Source organism: Eptatretus burgeri, chromosome 5 (genome assembly GCF_056783735.1).
Source record: "Eptatretus burgeri isolate ZD-2024b chromosome 5, Ebu_testis_v1, whole genome shotgun sequence".
NCBI lineage: Eukaryota > Metazoa > Chordata > Myxini > Myxiniformes > Myxinidae > Eptatretus > Eptatretus burgeri.
Window position 1 is genome coordinate 63,747,292 of NC_140965.1, and position 16,915 is coordinate 63,764,206.

A 16,915-nucleotide genomic window follows, 5' to 3' on the forward strand; every position below is an offset into this window, starting at 1 on the left:
AGTGTTCAAGGAGTCGCTGTAACACCTGCCCTTTCATCAAGGCAACCACTTCACTCTCAGGACCTAAAAGCAGTATTAAAGTCACGGACCACTTTGACCGCACCTCTGAAATGTGATCTACAGGATCACGTCCACTCTCAACAAGAAGATCTACATCGGTGAAACGAGTCGAAGACTGGACGATCACGTCCGTGAACACTTGCTCAATGCCTGAACCAACGGTACAGACCTCTCCAAGCAGGTTGGTCAACACTTCAATCTTCACGGACATTCGTTCAGCCACATGGCTGTCTCCAATATTTTTCTCCATTTCAGCACCACGGACAGTAAAATCAGAGTCTTATCTACAAGATTGGTAAGTTGGCTCCCCACCAGATCAACCAGCGCTTTTCATTCATTTTGACCTCTTACAACCTTTCCCTCTGTTTTCACCATTTATTTTACTTTATTTCATTTTACACTCCTTCACTTTTCCACTCCTGTTCTGTTCCTTTTTTCTATCATGCTTTCATTTACACTTTTCTCTACTCTTCCAATTTTCTTTCTATTTTGTATCAGTCTTTTAATTTTTTCCCATTTTGTTATTTTTTTATCACTTTTTTTTAAAGTTGATGAGTCTTTAACAGCCACAATTGGGGAAAGTTTTTGTCCAAAGTCTACCACAAGCCGGCTGGCCCAGCTTGACATTCGATTAAGTAGGTTAAAGCAGAAATTTGGAACTTGGCCAGGGTGCCTGTGATAGTTCTTTTTGAAGGACACCATGGGACATTCAACATCCACCAATTAATGCTAGCAAATAGGATTCCCAGTTTAACATCAATCCGAAGGACAGCACACACTGATGAATCACCCTGCACGTGAAACATCAGGATGGCGGTTTATAGCTCGGTGAGGAGTCAAATCCAGGCAAAACAGCTCAGGTGTGAGTGTGCATACATCTCGGGCTCTAGTCTAAAAAAGTGGAACTGGCAGGATAAAGTCGCTTCAGTTTGTTTATCTAATGTCCTTCTGTCATTCCCCCCTCCCTCCTTTCCCCTATTTATTTTCACTTTTCTCTCAGTCCCTTGGACTTTTAACCCCTGATCCCTGACCATCCCTGTCACCCTCACCCCTACATGCTACCTAAGCCTGCCAACGCATGCACGTCTAACTCACTCCCACCCTATAATCAACCAACCTTCACCCTTATCAAGTCTTTCTAGTTTGCTCTGACGAAGGGTTAACACCCAAAATGTCTGCTTCTTGCTTCCTATGCCACTGCGCATACCTCAATCAATGACCTGTTGATCCCATACATTATGACAACTCAAAAGCAAGTGCACATACCTCTGGCCGGGCTATCCTGTCAACCCACAATCCACCTGATAGCGCACACAAAGTACCTTCAATCACTCGGTTTTTTTTTTGGTCATTTAGAGATCTTCATCGTTTCTACAGTAAAGACAATGCTGTAAAGATATTGATCGGAAACAGTTGGGTGATGCTGACAAATCTTTACTCATGCTACGTGTGAATCAGCCCCACATCCCTTTGGTCTCCACATTCGCAACCTCCAAACCACAAAAATGTATTAGAAAAGTTGATAACATGTTCAACATGTATTACAAAGGTTATTTTGGAAACAAGATTTATGAAACAAAATTAAAATATTCCTTTTGGGTATAGCTTGTACATGTGTGGTTTTTTTTTTTCTTCTGTATTTTAATTATTTATAAAATAATGCTGCATGGAATATTGCAAATCACAATTTGTTCAACAAGAAGCAAATTCTTCAATAAATCTCGTCCCACCAAATGCTGTCAAAGTGCCCCCTTTACCCCACCCCTCAGCAACCTTTCTTCCTGCCCCTATATCTGAAATGTTTTGCTTTTAGCCTTACATGCATTAAAATAAAATAAAAATCTTGCTACTGAATTTTGAAAATACTTACATGCATGATCAAATGCAACAACCAGAGTGTTCTCTCCATTTGTAATGCACACAATACAAAACGTGAAGTTGATTACATTTAACTTTACCTTTAATTTATGTTGGCCAAAGCAACAGTGGAGATAAAGCAAACATTGATACATCGTCAAATTCATTAAAAACCTGAACATGTACATAAAAAGGAAAGGAACACAGAAAACGTTATATTTACATTTAACTTGATACGGCAAAAATTCCCATCAGTAAGAAATATCACAAAATTGTGACATTATTTCAAGGGACATGCACATACAATGAGAATATATCTCAATGTGCTTTTGTGGAGCTTGCCAGCCACAACAGCACCTGACATTCTGTTAGGCCCGCTTTGAACTAGCAAAGGAACAACGAACATGGCATGGATCCAATCCAAAGACAAAAGCCCAAAGGAGCACAGACTTTTGAGGGTCTATCTTTGCTCCGTGTGACCGGCCTTCACCCAGTCATGACCCAACACCACACAGAGTTCAAAAGCTAACGCACAATCTATCAACACCGGAATCGCCACATTTAGGACGAACAACACTTCAGTCCAAAAAAGGACGAGTTATTTGAATAAACAAAAGCAAGCATCAAAACAGGTAAATTTCTTTGAGCTTAAAATATTATTGCAATTGAAACGAGATTAAAAGTAACTCTAAAGGCTAATGGAATTAGACTTGTGCAAACTTTGTATAGCATGAAAATACAGCATTGTACTTCATTAAGTTGCCACCGTTGGAGGACTGCTTTTGTTCTCAAACAGTGATCTTCAATGGTGTAGCTCACAGCACTCAAACTGTAAGATCTTGCTTTCTGGCCAAGCGAACAACTTGGCAGGCAGAGGCAAAATGCTCGAGAACTGAAAACATCCCATACATTGGCCTTGCTCCCTGCTCGAGGATACGTTGAAATCAAAGTTTCCGCCGACACAAATCATTTTGGTGCACATTACACACCTCCAAAAGCCACCCCGTAACAGTGCAGTGATTCGCTGGTTTATCTTGTAAAACACTGTAAACACCATCACATACAGACACACACGCAGACACAAAGAGACGTACACGCACAGACACACACACACACACACACACACACCTACGCAACACCAACAACCTTCAATCTGCAAATCGAGGCCAACTGTGTTGCACTATTCACAGGTAAACTCCATGACATCTGAGGGAAAGCTCATTCCTATCCAGGTAAAATCTGGCAAAACAATAGGTAGGGGATGCATAATTGATGAAAGGTACAATTACAATTTAAAAAAAGACAATGACAAAAGTAATTTGGAATAATCGTTTTGACGACTTCTGTGCAATTTGATTTTTGTCTTTTTTAATGTTACTTCGATTCCTTTCAATTGTTTGAGCTTATGACCTTTTTGGAAAGTGAGGAGGGGAGTGGCAAGGGGTTAGGAAGGTGAAAACATGGGGTAAAACAAGACACAAGATTCACACACACATGTTCTGCCCAGAAACAAAGTCCTGAAAATCCTAGTTCTCATCTTAAAAAAGTAATATTGGAATTGTGGGAGGGGGGAGGGGGGGGGAGTAAAAGGGATGGGGGAAGTGCACTGAACCATAAAAGTGCGTTTTGCGATGCAAAAGATGGTGCTGCATCTTTGTGATGTTTGCCTGCAGGGTGTAAAGTACCAGTGCATGTACTGTGGCAGGATTGCCATTTTCAAGCAACAATTTCCTGCTGTCACCAAAAGCGGGCTCTGATCATTTCCCGGATGACAAGGGGCTGTCTCTGCACCAGGTAAGACTTCAAAAGGTTTGCTTTGGGGAAATTATATCCACCTTGCTTTTGATGCTCACTGGCAAGACATGCCTCAAAATGCAGGCAAGTGCTGGTAACAGTTCAGCAACTTCTTCCTACAAGTTTGTTTCATCCCAGGAAGATCCGTTTGGAAGTTTCAGGTACCTCTTCATTATTTTCTCGAGGCTCTTCCGTGCCCTTGCCTCCTCCTCCAGGCCTTGGCGTAGCCGCCGGGTGTCCTGAGAAAGATGAAATGAACGTGTCTTGTGGAAGAGATGGTAAAACCATCCATAGCACTAAAACTGCAGTAAATTCAAGTCGTGAAGTTGCAGTTACCAGTCCAGAGAGCAGCTCCACAATTTGCTCAGTGTGTACAATCATTTTTACACTGCCGTGTAAATATGCTTTTCATAAACAAACATGCTCTTCTGCAGTTGAGAGAAACACCTTCAAATAATTAATGAATTCGGAAAGTCTTTTTACTGCATGGTTATAATAATCATTAGCAAAGTACCCACCCTATAGGTGATATTGTTCCAAGTGTACAACACGTTCTTCTGACACATCCCTTTATTGGGCGGTGTATAGGCAACACATTGCTGCATTGATTGCTTCCAAAAATTAAACAGCCTGGGTTATGTGCATGAAACTAAATAAATAACATAAATAAATATTTAAATGAATAAATGATGGACAGCTTTAACTCTAAATGCGTGCAGTACTCACCAAAATCTGCGGCGCACACAGCGAGTGTCCAGACCTGGGAGGTTCTGGTTGCGGTGGACTGATTACTGAGATGATGAAGCACTGAACTTTCGTGCACTCTATTTTAGTGGCGTTACTTGTAATTGTCGCAAATCAAGGGAGGTAGATTGAACGTGCGGGCAATGTCCACGAAATGTTCCCCATGCTCAAATCGCTTCGCCATGTCTATTCTAATGTCTAAACTAATAGCTTTATGAGCCTTCTTCGTGGGAGTCTCAGTTAGAGAAGTTGAGGGTCATTTGCCACTCGTCTCTAATGAGTACAGTACAGACTGCACGTGAGTGAGGGAGAGAGGAGTTGTGTACTGTAAGTTGTACCTCCATTCCCCTTGCGCACTGGCGCAAAGTCAAAAAAAAATTTTCACGTGAAAAAAAAAACCATCAACTCTAATATTACAAGGCTTAACTAGAAAATTGTTCAGTACTTTATCCAAGGCGTTAAGTCGAAAAAACATAAATAGAATGAGTGTAAGTCGAGGACCAAGTGAATACTTACTGTATATCAACACAACACTTGGAGGAATGTACTGCAAACACAGATCTCATTCCTGTTTGCCAGTGATCCCAGCATCGCAAGAACAGACGTACGATGCTGGGATGCCAGGTTCAAATCCCATATACTGTTGGTTTGTCCATCATCTACAAATATCCTTATATTAATGTAAAAGTACGCCGATTCTTCAGATGTCCTTGTCCTGCATGCTCTATATAAACAACCTCCTCCAAAGGCCGTGATCACTATTGCAAAGAAAATAAAAAACGCCCAAGGTAGTTGGTTCCTGCTGATGCCATTCAATGTACAGAGTGGGAACACATAGCCCAAGATTCTTTGGAACTGGTCATGGCACACACTATCGATTTCTGGAGGAAAATCATCAAAACATGTGTTTGTGGGCAAATACACCCAAAACAAATTGAGGAATGCCCTGATGCACAAAAGGGTTATTTTCTTTGAAATGATGTGTATATTGCAAGGAATTGTGCATCATATCCTAAAAGTAACATGTGCTCTCAATCATAACTTTTAAGATATTAAAAGCAATTGGCTTAAGTGTACTTGTATTGGAAGACCTGGTCTACTGGTATTCACCTTCTTGTTCACTCAGCTTAGCCTATATCCTCACAGCACCAAGATCCTGGCTTAAGTCAATTGGCAATCAGGCCGATGAAGTAACACAATTTAATGCAAGGTCCAACAGGAAGATGGCGCAGAGATAGTGCACTTACTTTTTGAGTTGTCCAGCCTTGGTTCCATTTTTGGTTCAGATTGGTGCTTCACAGGCAGGGTTGCCTCCGAGTGTGTCGTCCCACCGATGGACGTTGTTAGCAATCCATCTGCTAGCATTAGTTGGTGGGCATTAAAGATCACACGGTGTCTTTCATGAAGAGTTGGTGAATTATTGCCAGCACTCTGAGCAAATTACAAATTCCTGTTCTAACCTACACGGGACACTACATCGGTGGAACAGCTGACCTAACAGCAATAATGCAAACCAGCAGCCACATACAACACGAAAGAATGAACGACTGAATTTAAGAATCAGCTTGTGTTGAAAAATACAACCTGATGTACCCCTTTAACACAAGCTGTCTTCCAGCAAGAAAAGGACACAAATGACTGAAGTTAATGACCTGTGGATATCTAAACAAAGCCATATAAAATTGTCCACAGATGGATGTAAAATCAAGAGTACTTTTCATTGCAAAAATGAGTCGAATTGCAAGTACCGGATGCGGGGTTGCTACACCTGTATGGGCAGAAGAAGAAAGCAGCTCGAAGAGTTGTGGATAAGGTGAGGAATAATATGGAAGATGAGGTGCACAACAAGTTGGAAGAGGATGGTGGGAGGAAGATGATATATAAATTGACTCATGACAGGGATGAGGATGGTAAGGACATGAAGGGTGGGTCGGAGATTAAGGATGGTGGCGGGAGGCTCGTGACAGAGAGGGGAGCAGCAGTATTGAAAGTGTGGGAAGGGTATTTCAAAGAGCTGTTGAACCGGGAAGGAAGCAATCCATCCATCCATTGGGACCATACTCTGTGCAGAGTGTTGGTGCTGCCTAAGCAGTCTCCTTGGCTATTGGACACAATCCTGGATGGGTCGCCACTTCAACACAGGATACCAGTAAGCTGGCACTCATTTTGCCGACCTCAGAAGGATGACAGGCAGAGTCAACCCCACCTGGTATTAATTCAACAGCCGAGTGGGATTTGAACTCAGGATCCTCGGATCCCAAGCCCACCACCCTAACCATTAAGCCAACACCAGGCATAAGGAAGCAATGGCAAGCTGAAACGACCGTGTTATGTGGAAGGGAAAGTGCAGTTGGTGGAGATAATAGAGAAGGAAGTGCAGACGGCATTGAAGAGAATGAAGAAGAGAAGAGCGCCAGGCATTGAGGTGATAATTGCAGTGGAAGGAGTCGGAGTCAGTTGGACGAAGGGGCTGTTGAACATATGTATGAGAGGGTTCAGTTCCGAAGGATTGGAGGACAGTGTTAATTGTGCCGATGCTCAAGATCCGGGAAAGTACAGGGGCATTATGCTCCTAAATCATGTCATGAAGGTGCTGGAGAGGATTCTGCACAGGAGGATAAGGAAGAGGGTGGAGATGGAGATCGGACAAGAGCAGCAGGGGTTTAGAAAGGGTAGGGGGACAACGGATGTGATGTTCACGCTGAGACAACTGGTGGAGAAGAGGTTGGAGGTGCAAGGGTGAGATGGCGTTGGGATTTGTGGATCTAGAGAAGGCCTACGACACTGTCCCGAGAGAGATGGTGATGACGACACTGAGATGGATGGGAGTGACAGAAGCAGAAGTTAGGTTGGTGGGAGGGATGCACAACGGAATGAAGGGAAGAGTTTTGGTTTGTCCCAGAATATCTGAGGAGTTCAGCGTGAACATTGGTTTGTTGTAGGAAAGCACTCTCAGCCCACTCATGTTTATCATGGTGATGGAGCTCATAAGCATGAAGGTGAGCTTGAGGGGAAGTATGGGGAGGATGCTGCATGTGGACAATCTGGCTGTTGTGGTGGAGAGTGGGCAGAAGATGCAAGAAGTACTGGGAGAGTGGTAGGAGGCATTTGGGAAGCATGGACTGAGTATGGAGAAGACTGAGGTGATGTGGGTTTGGCAGTAGATAAAATAAATTAATATCGGGTTAGAGGGGAAGGAGATCAGGCAGGGAAATAGGCTTGAGTATTTAGGAGGAACAGAGACCCTGGATGGTAAGTCCAATGCAGAGGTGCAGAGGAGGATTCAGATGGGTGTGAATTCATGGCAGAAGGTTGAGGGTGTAATGGCAGACAGAAAGATATCAAGAAAATTGAAAGGGAAGGTTCTGATGTGTGTAATGCTGACCTACCTTTATAGTTTGGAGATGGTGGCACTGACAGAGAGACAACAACAGAGGCTGCAGGCTTGTGAGAACAACTGGGTCAGGAGGATTGTGGGAGTGAAGAGGGTGAATAGGAGGATGGATGAACTGAGGGACGAGATTGATGTGCAGATGAGTTTGACGGGGAGATTGGTGAAATGCCAGCTGAGATGAGCTGGACACTTGGTGCGGATGGGGGAAGAGAGAATGGCAAAGGGAGCAGATAGATTGAGGGAGCCAAGTAGGAGGAAAGGTGGTAGACCGCGGTTGAGATGGAAGGATTGTGTGAAGATGAATAACCATAAGTAGGGGTGGTTGGAGAGTGGAGGGAGTCGGCTAAAGACAGAGGGAGGTGGAGGAGTAACGTGGTGATGTTGGACCTCACTCCTTATAAAAGGAAGAGGAGGAGAAGAAGAATGCTTTCTCATCTCATTTTTAGCAACTAAAATGATTCCACATCGTTGGTATATTTTTTACTTCAATGTTAAAACATGCAATCATCTTCAACAGTCCCTCACCTGCTTGAGCTCCTGTACCTGCTCTCTCAGTGCATAGACGGTGTCCACTAGGCTCCTGCAATGGCACATCATGACATAGTAAGCACTTCATTAAAGAAACAAAATACTGCACCATGCAACAAGAGTTGAAAAATACTTACAACCCTTAAGCAGGAAAAATGTATAAATTCGTTTTATCCTTTGTAGGCAACACAAATAAAATGGTACCTCAAACATTTAGAGCTGTTTCCATTTCTATCTGTTTCTTCTCTCTTCAACAAGAGGAAAATGCAAAAGAGAACTAGAAAGTATCCTAAAATTCAAAGCCCGTTCACGTCTGCTTTGTACTTCAACTAAACATGATAAAACGAACAGCTAAAAAAATATATATATATTTGTACATTTTATTAATTTGTGTTCTCGATATTCTCATAAAGGTTTGTTTAAAATTTGATGACAAAAGCTCAAATGGTTAAAAAACAAAATCTCTCTCTGTGTCTCTCTCTCTGTCTCTGTCTCTGTCTCTGTCTCTAGAAAATGACCAAATATCAGGACCTCAAGAATAAAGTTAAAAGATCCTGGAAGCTGAAGAGTGTCAAAATTTACCAGTGATAAATGGAGCAATGGGAATGATAACGAAGAACCTCACAAAGATCCTACAAACCATCTCTGGGAACATTACCACAAACGAACTACAGTTGGAGGCTGTGCGGGGATCAGTGGCGATCCTGAAAAGAGCCCTCGGGACAAAACTCTGAGAGAGAAACAAAAAAAAACTTCACAACTTAGGCCATGAATTATGATCCTTCACCGAAACAAAGGTGGATACTTCGAGTCTTGAGAGAGCTCTTCCACCTTCTGAAACCCAAATTATGGAGCTAACAATCCAATCAACGACAAACATGCAGACACACACACACACAACCCTGTCTCTCGCTCCATTTGGGGGGGGGGGAGATCGGGGCAAAACAGAAGAAGCTCTTGAAGGTTATAAATTATTTCTTTTTTATGTCAAACTATATTTTTAGCCATTCATATCATGGCACAAGAAAAGTTTTGATGTACTAGTGTTGATTGATTATAGCACCAAAATATCATACTATACAGGTAATGCTTAAGATGTCAAAATAACACAACAGCACAACACAAGTCAGCTTCTTCAACTTGTAACGCCTCTTCCAGCCATTTTAATTGCAATGGTGAATAATGCTTCAAGCATGCATGCTGGAGCCATGTTTGCATGATACAATCATAAACTTTGCAAAGATGATGCGGAGATTTACATTTTATCATACGGAATATATCAACACTCCATCAACTGTCAATACCTTTACAGAAATAGTCTGGGGAAATAAGTTACTTTTCCCACCTAGTTTTTGTCATGTTGGCCATTACATGTTATTTGTCAGATATGTTGTCTTCTCCAAAATCGGTGGTAGGATTTTTATCAACCTTGGCTGAAACTTTCCCGATGATGGTCTTTCTCATTTTTAGCTCGCCTGTTCGAAGAACAGAGAGCGATAGCGATGCCCCCGGCGTGAGCGTGAGCGTCAGCGTGAAAATGTTAAAGTTTTTGGTGCAAGTTATTTCCTTTCTAATGTTTTTATCTACCACACTATTTTTTACTGATTACAATATACAAATACACATATTGCTTTAAAATTATTTGGATCAGACTTCACTGCAATGCTTTATAAAAAATATTATTAGACTAGTCTTTTAAAAACGATAAATATATAAACAGGTGAGCATTGGGTGGGTTTGACACCAACTCTCTGGTTGTTTGAGCCATCCACCAACCCTCATTTTAAGATGGGAATCAAAGAGTCGGAATGGTCAAAAGCAGCCTTTACGGCCGTTACTCCGACATAAGCAAAGAATTTTGATCAAAATAGTCGAGAACCCTTTTTTTTTCTGGACCACAGTGAAGAAGCAGAAAAAGTGGATTGGCCTCAGTGAAGACATCGGAACCACTAGATATACACCAGCTATCGGGCCACGTCTTTTCTTTCAATCAATAATTATGGCGATTAGGGAGGTGTGTTTGGTGTCGCATATCAAGTCTGACTGTCGATCATGTCTGACAAATGATACGATGAATCACTTCTTGTGTTTATTGATGGAGGGTCTCAGTGATTGTTTTTTCTTTTCTTATAAAAACAACTATTAGTTTGTGAGCTTATGCTTTTACATCAACTCAAAGTCAGACAACTCCCATCATGCTCATGCCAGCAGGAATTTATATTTACGGTTACATTATATAACTACAAACTAGTTCTGGTGGTACATTAATGTCTAATTAATTAAAAATATTCATAACTTGGAGTGAAATTTGCAATTTATAAAATATGCGGAGAGGGTATGCCTGCTGTTGGCTTAATGGTTAGGACGGCAGGCTTGGGATCCTAGGGTCCTGGTTTCAAATCCCGCTCAGCTGTTGAATTAATAACAGGTGGGGTTGACTCAGCCTGTCATCCTTCCGAGGTCAGCAAAATGAGTACCAGCATGCTGGTATCCTGCGTCAGAGTGGCAATCCGTCCAGGATTATGCCCAATAGCCCAGGAGACTGCTTAGGCAGCACTGACACTCTACAGAGTATAGTCCCAATGGATTTGGATTTTGGATTGGGTCGAGGGTAACGAACTCACCAATCTGTGTTGCCAGATTGTGCAACCTCTGGCTGTAGGTCCTAAGCAAATTGGCCAGTCGCTTTCCCTCCTAAAACTCCTGGCAATGCAACCAACAGCTTCAAAATGTTGAGGCTGATAAGGCTGATCTTTAGCAAAACAATTTGACAAGTCAATAATGTTTTCATAACCTGTTTTCTTTTGACTTGGGCCATGGTTCATCTCAACCGAATGTTGATAGCTCACGATTCATCTTCAGTGCATTGCATATTTTAGCTTGTCCTTCATCAATGAAGGAGAAGCATCATTTGACAGGTTTTCAAAAAACCTCCGAAACCTCTGAAACCTTTCACCAAATCAGATTCCCATGCAAGCTATAATGAATATGGAATTAAATATGATGTTTGCAATAATCACACCATCATAAAAATTATCGGCAACGCGAACCAAATTAAAACTGCTGCTCATTTCATGACATGTCCTCTAAGGCAGTGCTTCTCAAACTATCTGATGTGGTGGACTGGCAGGTTTTTTTTCCAATGTGCCATGGACCGGTACCATATTTGTGCCATATTATTAGTTTATAATCCGAGAAAATATTGTTTGAACATCCGTTGTAATATTAATTTATACCGGAATAATATTAAAATATAATAAAAGTTGACACCTTTTTTAATATATATTTTGTAAAATATATATATATATATACATATATATATATATATATATATATATATATATATATATATATATATATATATATATATATATATATATACATATATACATACATATATACTTCTCTCTCGTATTTTTAATTTGTCGGCTGAAATATATTATTTTTCAAGATTTTATACATTTTCATTTTATACATTACATATTATATATTATGATAATGTGAAACTGGAAACTCGCCGCGGACCGGCAGTCAATGACTCACGCACCGGCACCGGTCCGCGTCCCACCACTTTGAGTAGCACTGCTCTAAGGGACAACCCCAAAAACAATCCCAAGCCTATCGGCTATACGAGCCAACCCTCCAGGATAAAGATGCATTTCTCCTTATTTAAAACCAGTGTAAAAAATTCCATACTTCTCCTCAATGACAGTCTGCCCATTGCTCCTGCGTTCCTCTACAATAATCTTTTCTTCTTCCGGCAGCAGTACTTGTGGTGCAGAGTCTTTATTACAAACTGCAAGATGCACAGTACAATGGAATGCTTCAGCACAATTTTTTTTTTAAAAGAACTCTTAACACTTCATGGTTATCACCAATTTAAAAGAAGAAAATGCAGGAAGTGATACATTTACACTTGAACAAGGAGGCATGAGCCAAATCACTGAGCATCCACCTGCAAACTCATCATTGAGAATCAATTGTTAAAATGACTTGTTGTTACTCAGAGAATTAATAAAACAGGACATGATAAATACACAAGATTTATGATGAAAATTATTAGTTCTTGCAGAAAACGGACAGGCGTCTGTTCAATTTCACTCCAGGCCATATGAATAGAGTGTGTGTGATTGTGAGAGGGTTAGTACTGATGTCAGTCGAATCCCAGCGGCTCAGACTGACACAACGTGCTGCCTCCTGGCCACACAGTTCAGCATCTGACAGCACGTGGTTGTGCATGAGGTCGGTGGCTTGCCAAGCTGTGCACGTCGTAGATGGAGTTGAAGCGAATAATATGCGTGATGCAATGAAGGGTAGTTCGAACACAAGGTAGGAGAAAATACACAGAAGGAACGAAGGGCAAGTGATGGTCATGGAAGCGGAAAAAAAGGAGATGGAATGAATGAAAACCAAGGTGTGAAAGAAAATAAATTGCATGAAGGAGGTTTGGATTAAATGATGGAAAAATAAAATAAAATTTAAATAAAAAGGGGAGAAGAGGTAGAAGATCACATTAAACTTTGTTTCGATAAAATCTGAACATATACAGTACCTTAATTATTTTGAAATACAGAAGTACACCAAAGGAAATTTTCAGTCAAGCGTACACAAAATCGATGTTAAAAGACCAACAACACTACCCACTTGAGTTAAGCGTTTGTCGAGTCTTTGCACTGGTGCAGTAGGCTTCAATCACCTTCAGGATCTGAGTGTCTTCCTCGAGACAAGCTGACGAGCCTGAGGAACACAAGTAACATTCAGCCATAACACCCTCAGCACAAGCCATTCTGAGCTGCAAAATGGTTCAAACATGCATGCCTGCACACATTTACTTAAAGTGGTTTCCTGATCAAGAAAATCAAACCAAATACCAGCTGGATCTCGTTCAATGCTCATCACGATACACAAGACCACGAATATGAAAGAAAAAGTTGAAGCACTAACAAATTATAGATGAGTTTCCATGACATCACAGCCAGATGCTTCAAAGGATACCAACCTTCCTTCTAAGCAGAAATATAAATAAATAAATAAATAAATAAATAGCAAGTAAAGCGACAAATGGGAACACTGATTGTTTGCTTTACACCAGGTAAAGATTTATGTGGCCTATGGCTGTACAAATTGTGCTAAGCATATGGATCTCATTGTGTGTTTTCACTTTCTGCTTGAGAAGAAACTGAAAAAAAAATAAACAAAATCAGGATCTACCATCCATGACGTGACAGAATTTAAGAGAAAATGACCATAACTATATAAGTCACCCAGACTCAGTGGTGAGAATTTTAAAATGGTACATGTTGCTTCCTTGCTTGACCCTCAGCATTTAAAAAGAGATAGAGCATGAAGAAAACCATATGATGGCATCCATTGCATAGGCTTTGGCCTCGCCTGGCAATGAAGTTCCTTGGACAGGAACTCATATTATTAGGTCTTTAATAATACAGTACTTGGACCAAAATGTTTCATTCCCCTAACCCCACAATCACCACCACCACAGGACTGAGAAATGTAACAAGTTGCTTTCAAACTTGAGATCACACACCAAAAACCTCTCACTCAATCCCAAAAGGCTTCTACAGGGTGCACGTTGCCCACCAACAACCTCGTTCTGGTGGAACTCCGAAAATCCAGAATGACTGCTCACCTCCACTCATTCATTCCTCTTTTTTTCCACCTGTGGAACCAACTTCCACATTCTCTTAAATCTCATTCTTCCCTCCAGGTCTCCAAGACAGCTCTTCCCCATTATCTCAGAATATTCCCCCATTCAAATATTATAAGTAATGTTTATATGTGTGTTACTCGCTATATGTTTGTCACTTGCTGAAAACATGGACCAACTTCTATCATCTCATCCCAACTCTCTCTTCCTCATATGTGGTGACTTCAATTGTCATCATACCAGTTGGTTGGGTGTGGGTACCTCCCTCACCTGCCATGGCACTTCAGCAAAAGACTCCTGCGACTCATTGGGACAGACTCATTCGGTGAATTTCCCGACCCGGATCTCAACCAATGGTACTCTATCTCTTCTGGATCTGATTTTTACCAATCTCCCTGAAAATATCTGCTGTTCTTCCTCCACTCCAATCGGTTCATCTGACCATATGCTTATCAAAGTAGACATCTCTCTTGCTGTTATTAGAGAACCACCTCAGTGCCGTCAAGTCTGGCATTTCATTCAGGCTGACTGGCAGGGTCTTCAAGCAGCCATCAAACTTCTAGACTGGTTTCCCATCTCTACTTCCTCAGACATCAACTCGTCCTGGGAATTACTTCAAAGAAACTTGCTCTCTCTCATGCACAGATTTATCCCCTCTCGTGTTCAGTTGTCCTACCCTTCCGCCCGCCCATGGTTCACTGAAGCTTGTGGTGAGGCAGTTGTCCTGAAATAACTTGCTTTTGCCTCATGGAAAGCAAATCCAACCGAGGATAATCTCAGTTCCTTCCACAAAGCTCGGAACAAGTGTGTGTCTGTAACATCTTTCTTTCAGGACAACATCTTTCTAACAACATATTTCTAATCTCTCTGAAAGTTAGAACTCTCAAACCTGTCTCCCTCCTCCAAATCCTGGTTGCATCTAGTTAAGTCGGTTTCTGGTTTATGTCCCCCTTCTATCCCCTCCTTTACTTCAAATGGCTGCACTGCTGACACCACACGTGAAAAGGCTGAATGCCTAAACTCGGTGTTTACATGTAACTGTTGTGTCCCAAACCCATCACTTTCTGAACCCACCTTACCCAGTTGCACCCAGCTGTTCCTGGACTCTGTGTCCTTTTCTTCTGACAACGTGGACAGCTTGCTGTCAAACCTTGACTCAGATTCTGCAACTGGTCCAGACGGCATCAGCCCATGTGTCCTAAAAACTTGCTCCTCTGCTCTTGCTCACCCTCTCTCTGCTCTATTCACCCTCGTATTTTCTCAAGATCATCATCTGTCATGTGCTTGGAAATCAGCAAACATCACCGCTCCGCATAAAAAAGGTGCAAAAACAGATCCCTGCAACGACAGACTAATCAGCCTTATCCCAATCATGCACACCTCAGCTCACAATCCATCATCACTTCAGACACATAATCCTTCTTCGCAAATAGCTTGATTTCAGATCATCAATTTAGATTCAGACCAGGTCACTCTACCCTGGGTATGCTGTTTCCGCTCTCCCAACAATGGATGGAGGACCTCAATGCCAGACATGAAATCAGAGCCTTCTCCCTAGACATATCGCATTCTTTCGGCACGGTCTGGCACCCTGCCCTGCTCAACACACTCTCTTCCCATGGTATCCAAGGCCATCTCCACTCATGGCTCACAGACTTCCTCTCCTGTCGCAGCCAACACTTAGCCCTAAATGGAGTTCCTTCATCCCCTCTTCTGTCCAGGCTGGAGTTCCTCAAGGTAGCGTTCTGGGCCCTGTTCTTTTTCTGGTTTTCATCAACGATCTCTCTGACTCTCTGGAAAATCCTCTTTATCCCTTTGCTGATGACTCCACCCTCTACCGTACCATCAGTCATCCCTCAGACCGGCAAGAAGCAGCTTTTTCGCTCACTGCAGATCTGGATAAAAATCACAAACTGGTCAAACACGTGGAACATGTCTTTTAATCCTGACATATTCTCACACTCTCACTATGTCGCACTGAAAGGACCATCTGGACCCCCCCCCCCCCAAATATACTTCCTCAACAATCCTCTTGAAGAAGTCCTTTCATTCAAGCTTCTGGGTCTCATGATCTACCATGATCTTTCCTGGGAAAGCCACATTTCAAAACTGGCCTCCAAAGCCAATCGCCGACAGCGAATCCTCCATCATGCAAAGTCCTTCCTCGGCCAAACTGAGCTCCTGACCACATCCAAAGCTTTCATCCACAGCCTGATGGAGTACTGCTTTCCCCTCTGAGCTGGTGCTCCCGCCTCTCACTTTTCTCGGCTTCACGCTGTAGAAACCAAGGCATTTAGGATCATTGGTATCTCCCGCAGTGAGGCTGAGTCTTTGGATCTGTCACTCTCTCACTGCAGGCAGGTCGGTGGTCTTTCTGTCTTCTACCGTCTCCTCTCCATTGTCGCTCCCCCCTGCTCTGTCTGTGATATGTCCCCTCCATATTTCTGCAAGGTGCTCAAGGTCCGCCAGCAACCCCCTCTTCTGGTAAAACTATCAAAATCACGAATCACTGCTCACCTTCACACTTTCATTCCATTTTCCCACCTTTGGAATAAACTCCCACACTCTCTTCAATCCCACTCTTCCCTGCAAGTCTTCAAAACAGCTGTTCACCACCACCTCTTATCTTCCCCCATCCAAAACCACGATCTTTTCTACCCCTGTTAATCCACCCCAATCCCACCTCCTTCAAATTCCCTGCTTTCCTTCCTGAAAGTTCCCTGTTGTGCAAGGTCCTGAAAGTCTCTGAAGAGTCCATCTTGTTTACTCCGTGTACTCCACCCCATCCCTCTCCCTTCCACAGCTCTCCTAATGTCTCTGTTCCCCACTGTTTTGTCCTTCCCTCTCCCACTCCTCTCGTCTCCTGCCCCCCT

At 42.3% G+C, this 16,915-nt stretch overlaps 1 protein-coding gene across 8 annotated transcripts in view; it reads right to left on the reverse strand.

The window, feature by feature from the left end:
* Nucleotides 1–2,002: 2,002 nt before the first annotated feature.
* Nucleotides 2,003–16,915, reverse strand: part of LOC147026560 (rho guanine nucleotide exchange factor 7-like) — a 144,518-nt gene continuing 129,605 nt past the window's right edge. For 7 of the 8 annotated variants that reach the window (XM_085882090.1, XM_085882087.1, XM_085882092.1 and 4 more), the window contains 5 exons: nt 13,022–13,114; nt 12,526–12,636; nt 12,074–12,173; nt 8,375–8,429; nt 2,003–3,950 (listed from right to left, as the gene is read on the reverse strand). In XM_085882090.1, coding sequence (XP_085738216.1) covers nt 3,828–3,950; nt 8,375–8,429; nt 12,074–12,173; nt 12,526–12,636; nt 13,022–13,114 — 482 coding nt within the window. In that variant the 3' untranslated portion in view covers nt 2,003–3,827. The remainder of the gene's footprint in view (nt 3,951–8,374; nt 8,430–12,073; nt 12,174–12,525; nt 12,637–13,021; nt 13,115–16,915) is intronic. The other variant, XM_085882088.1, reaches the window with a different exon arrangement.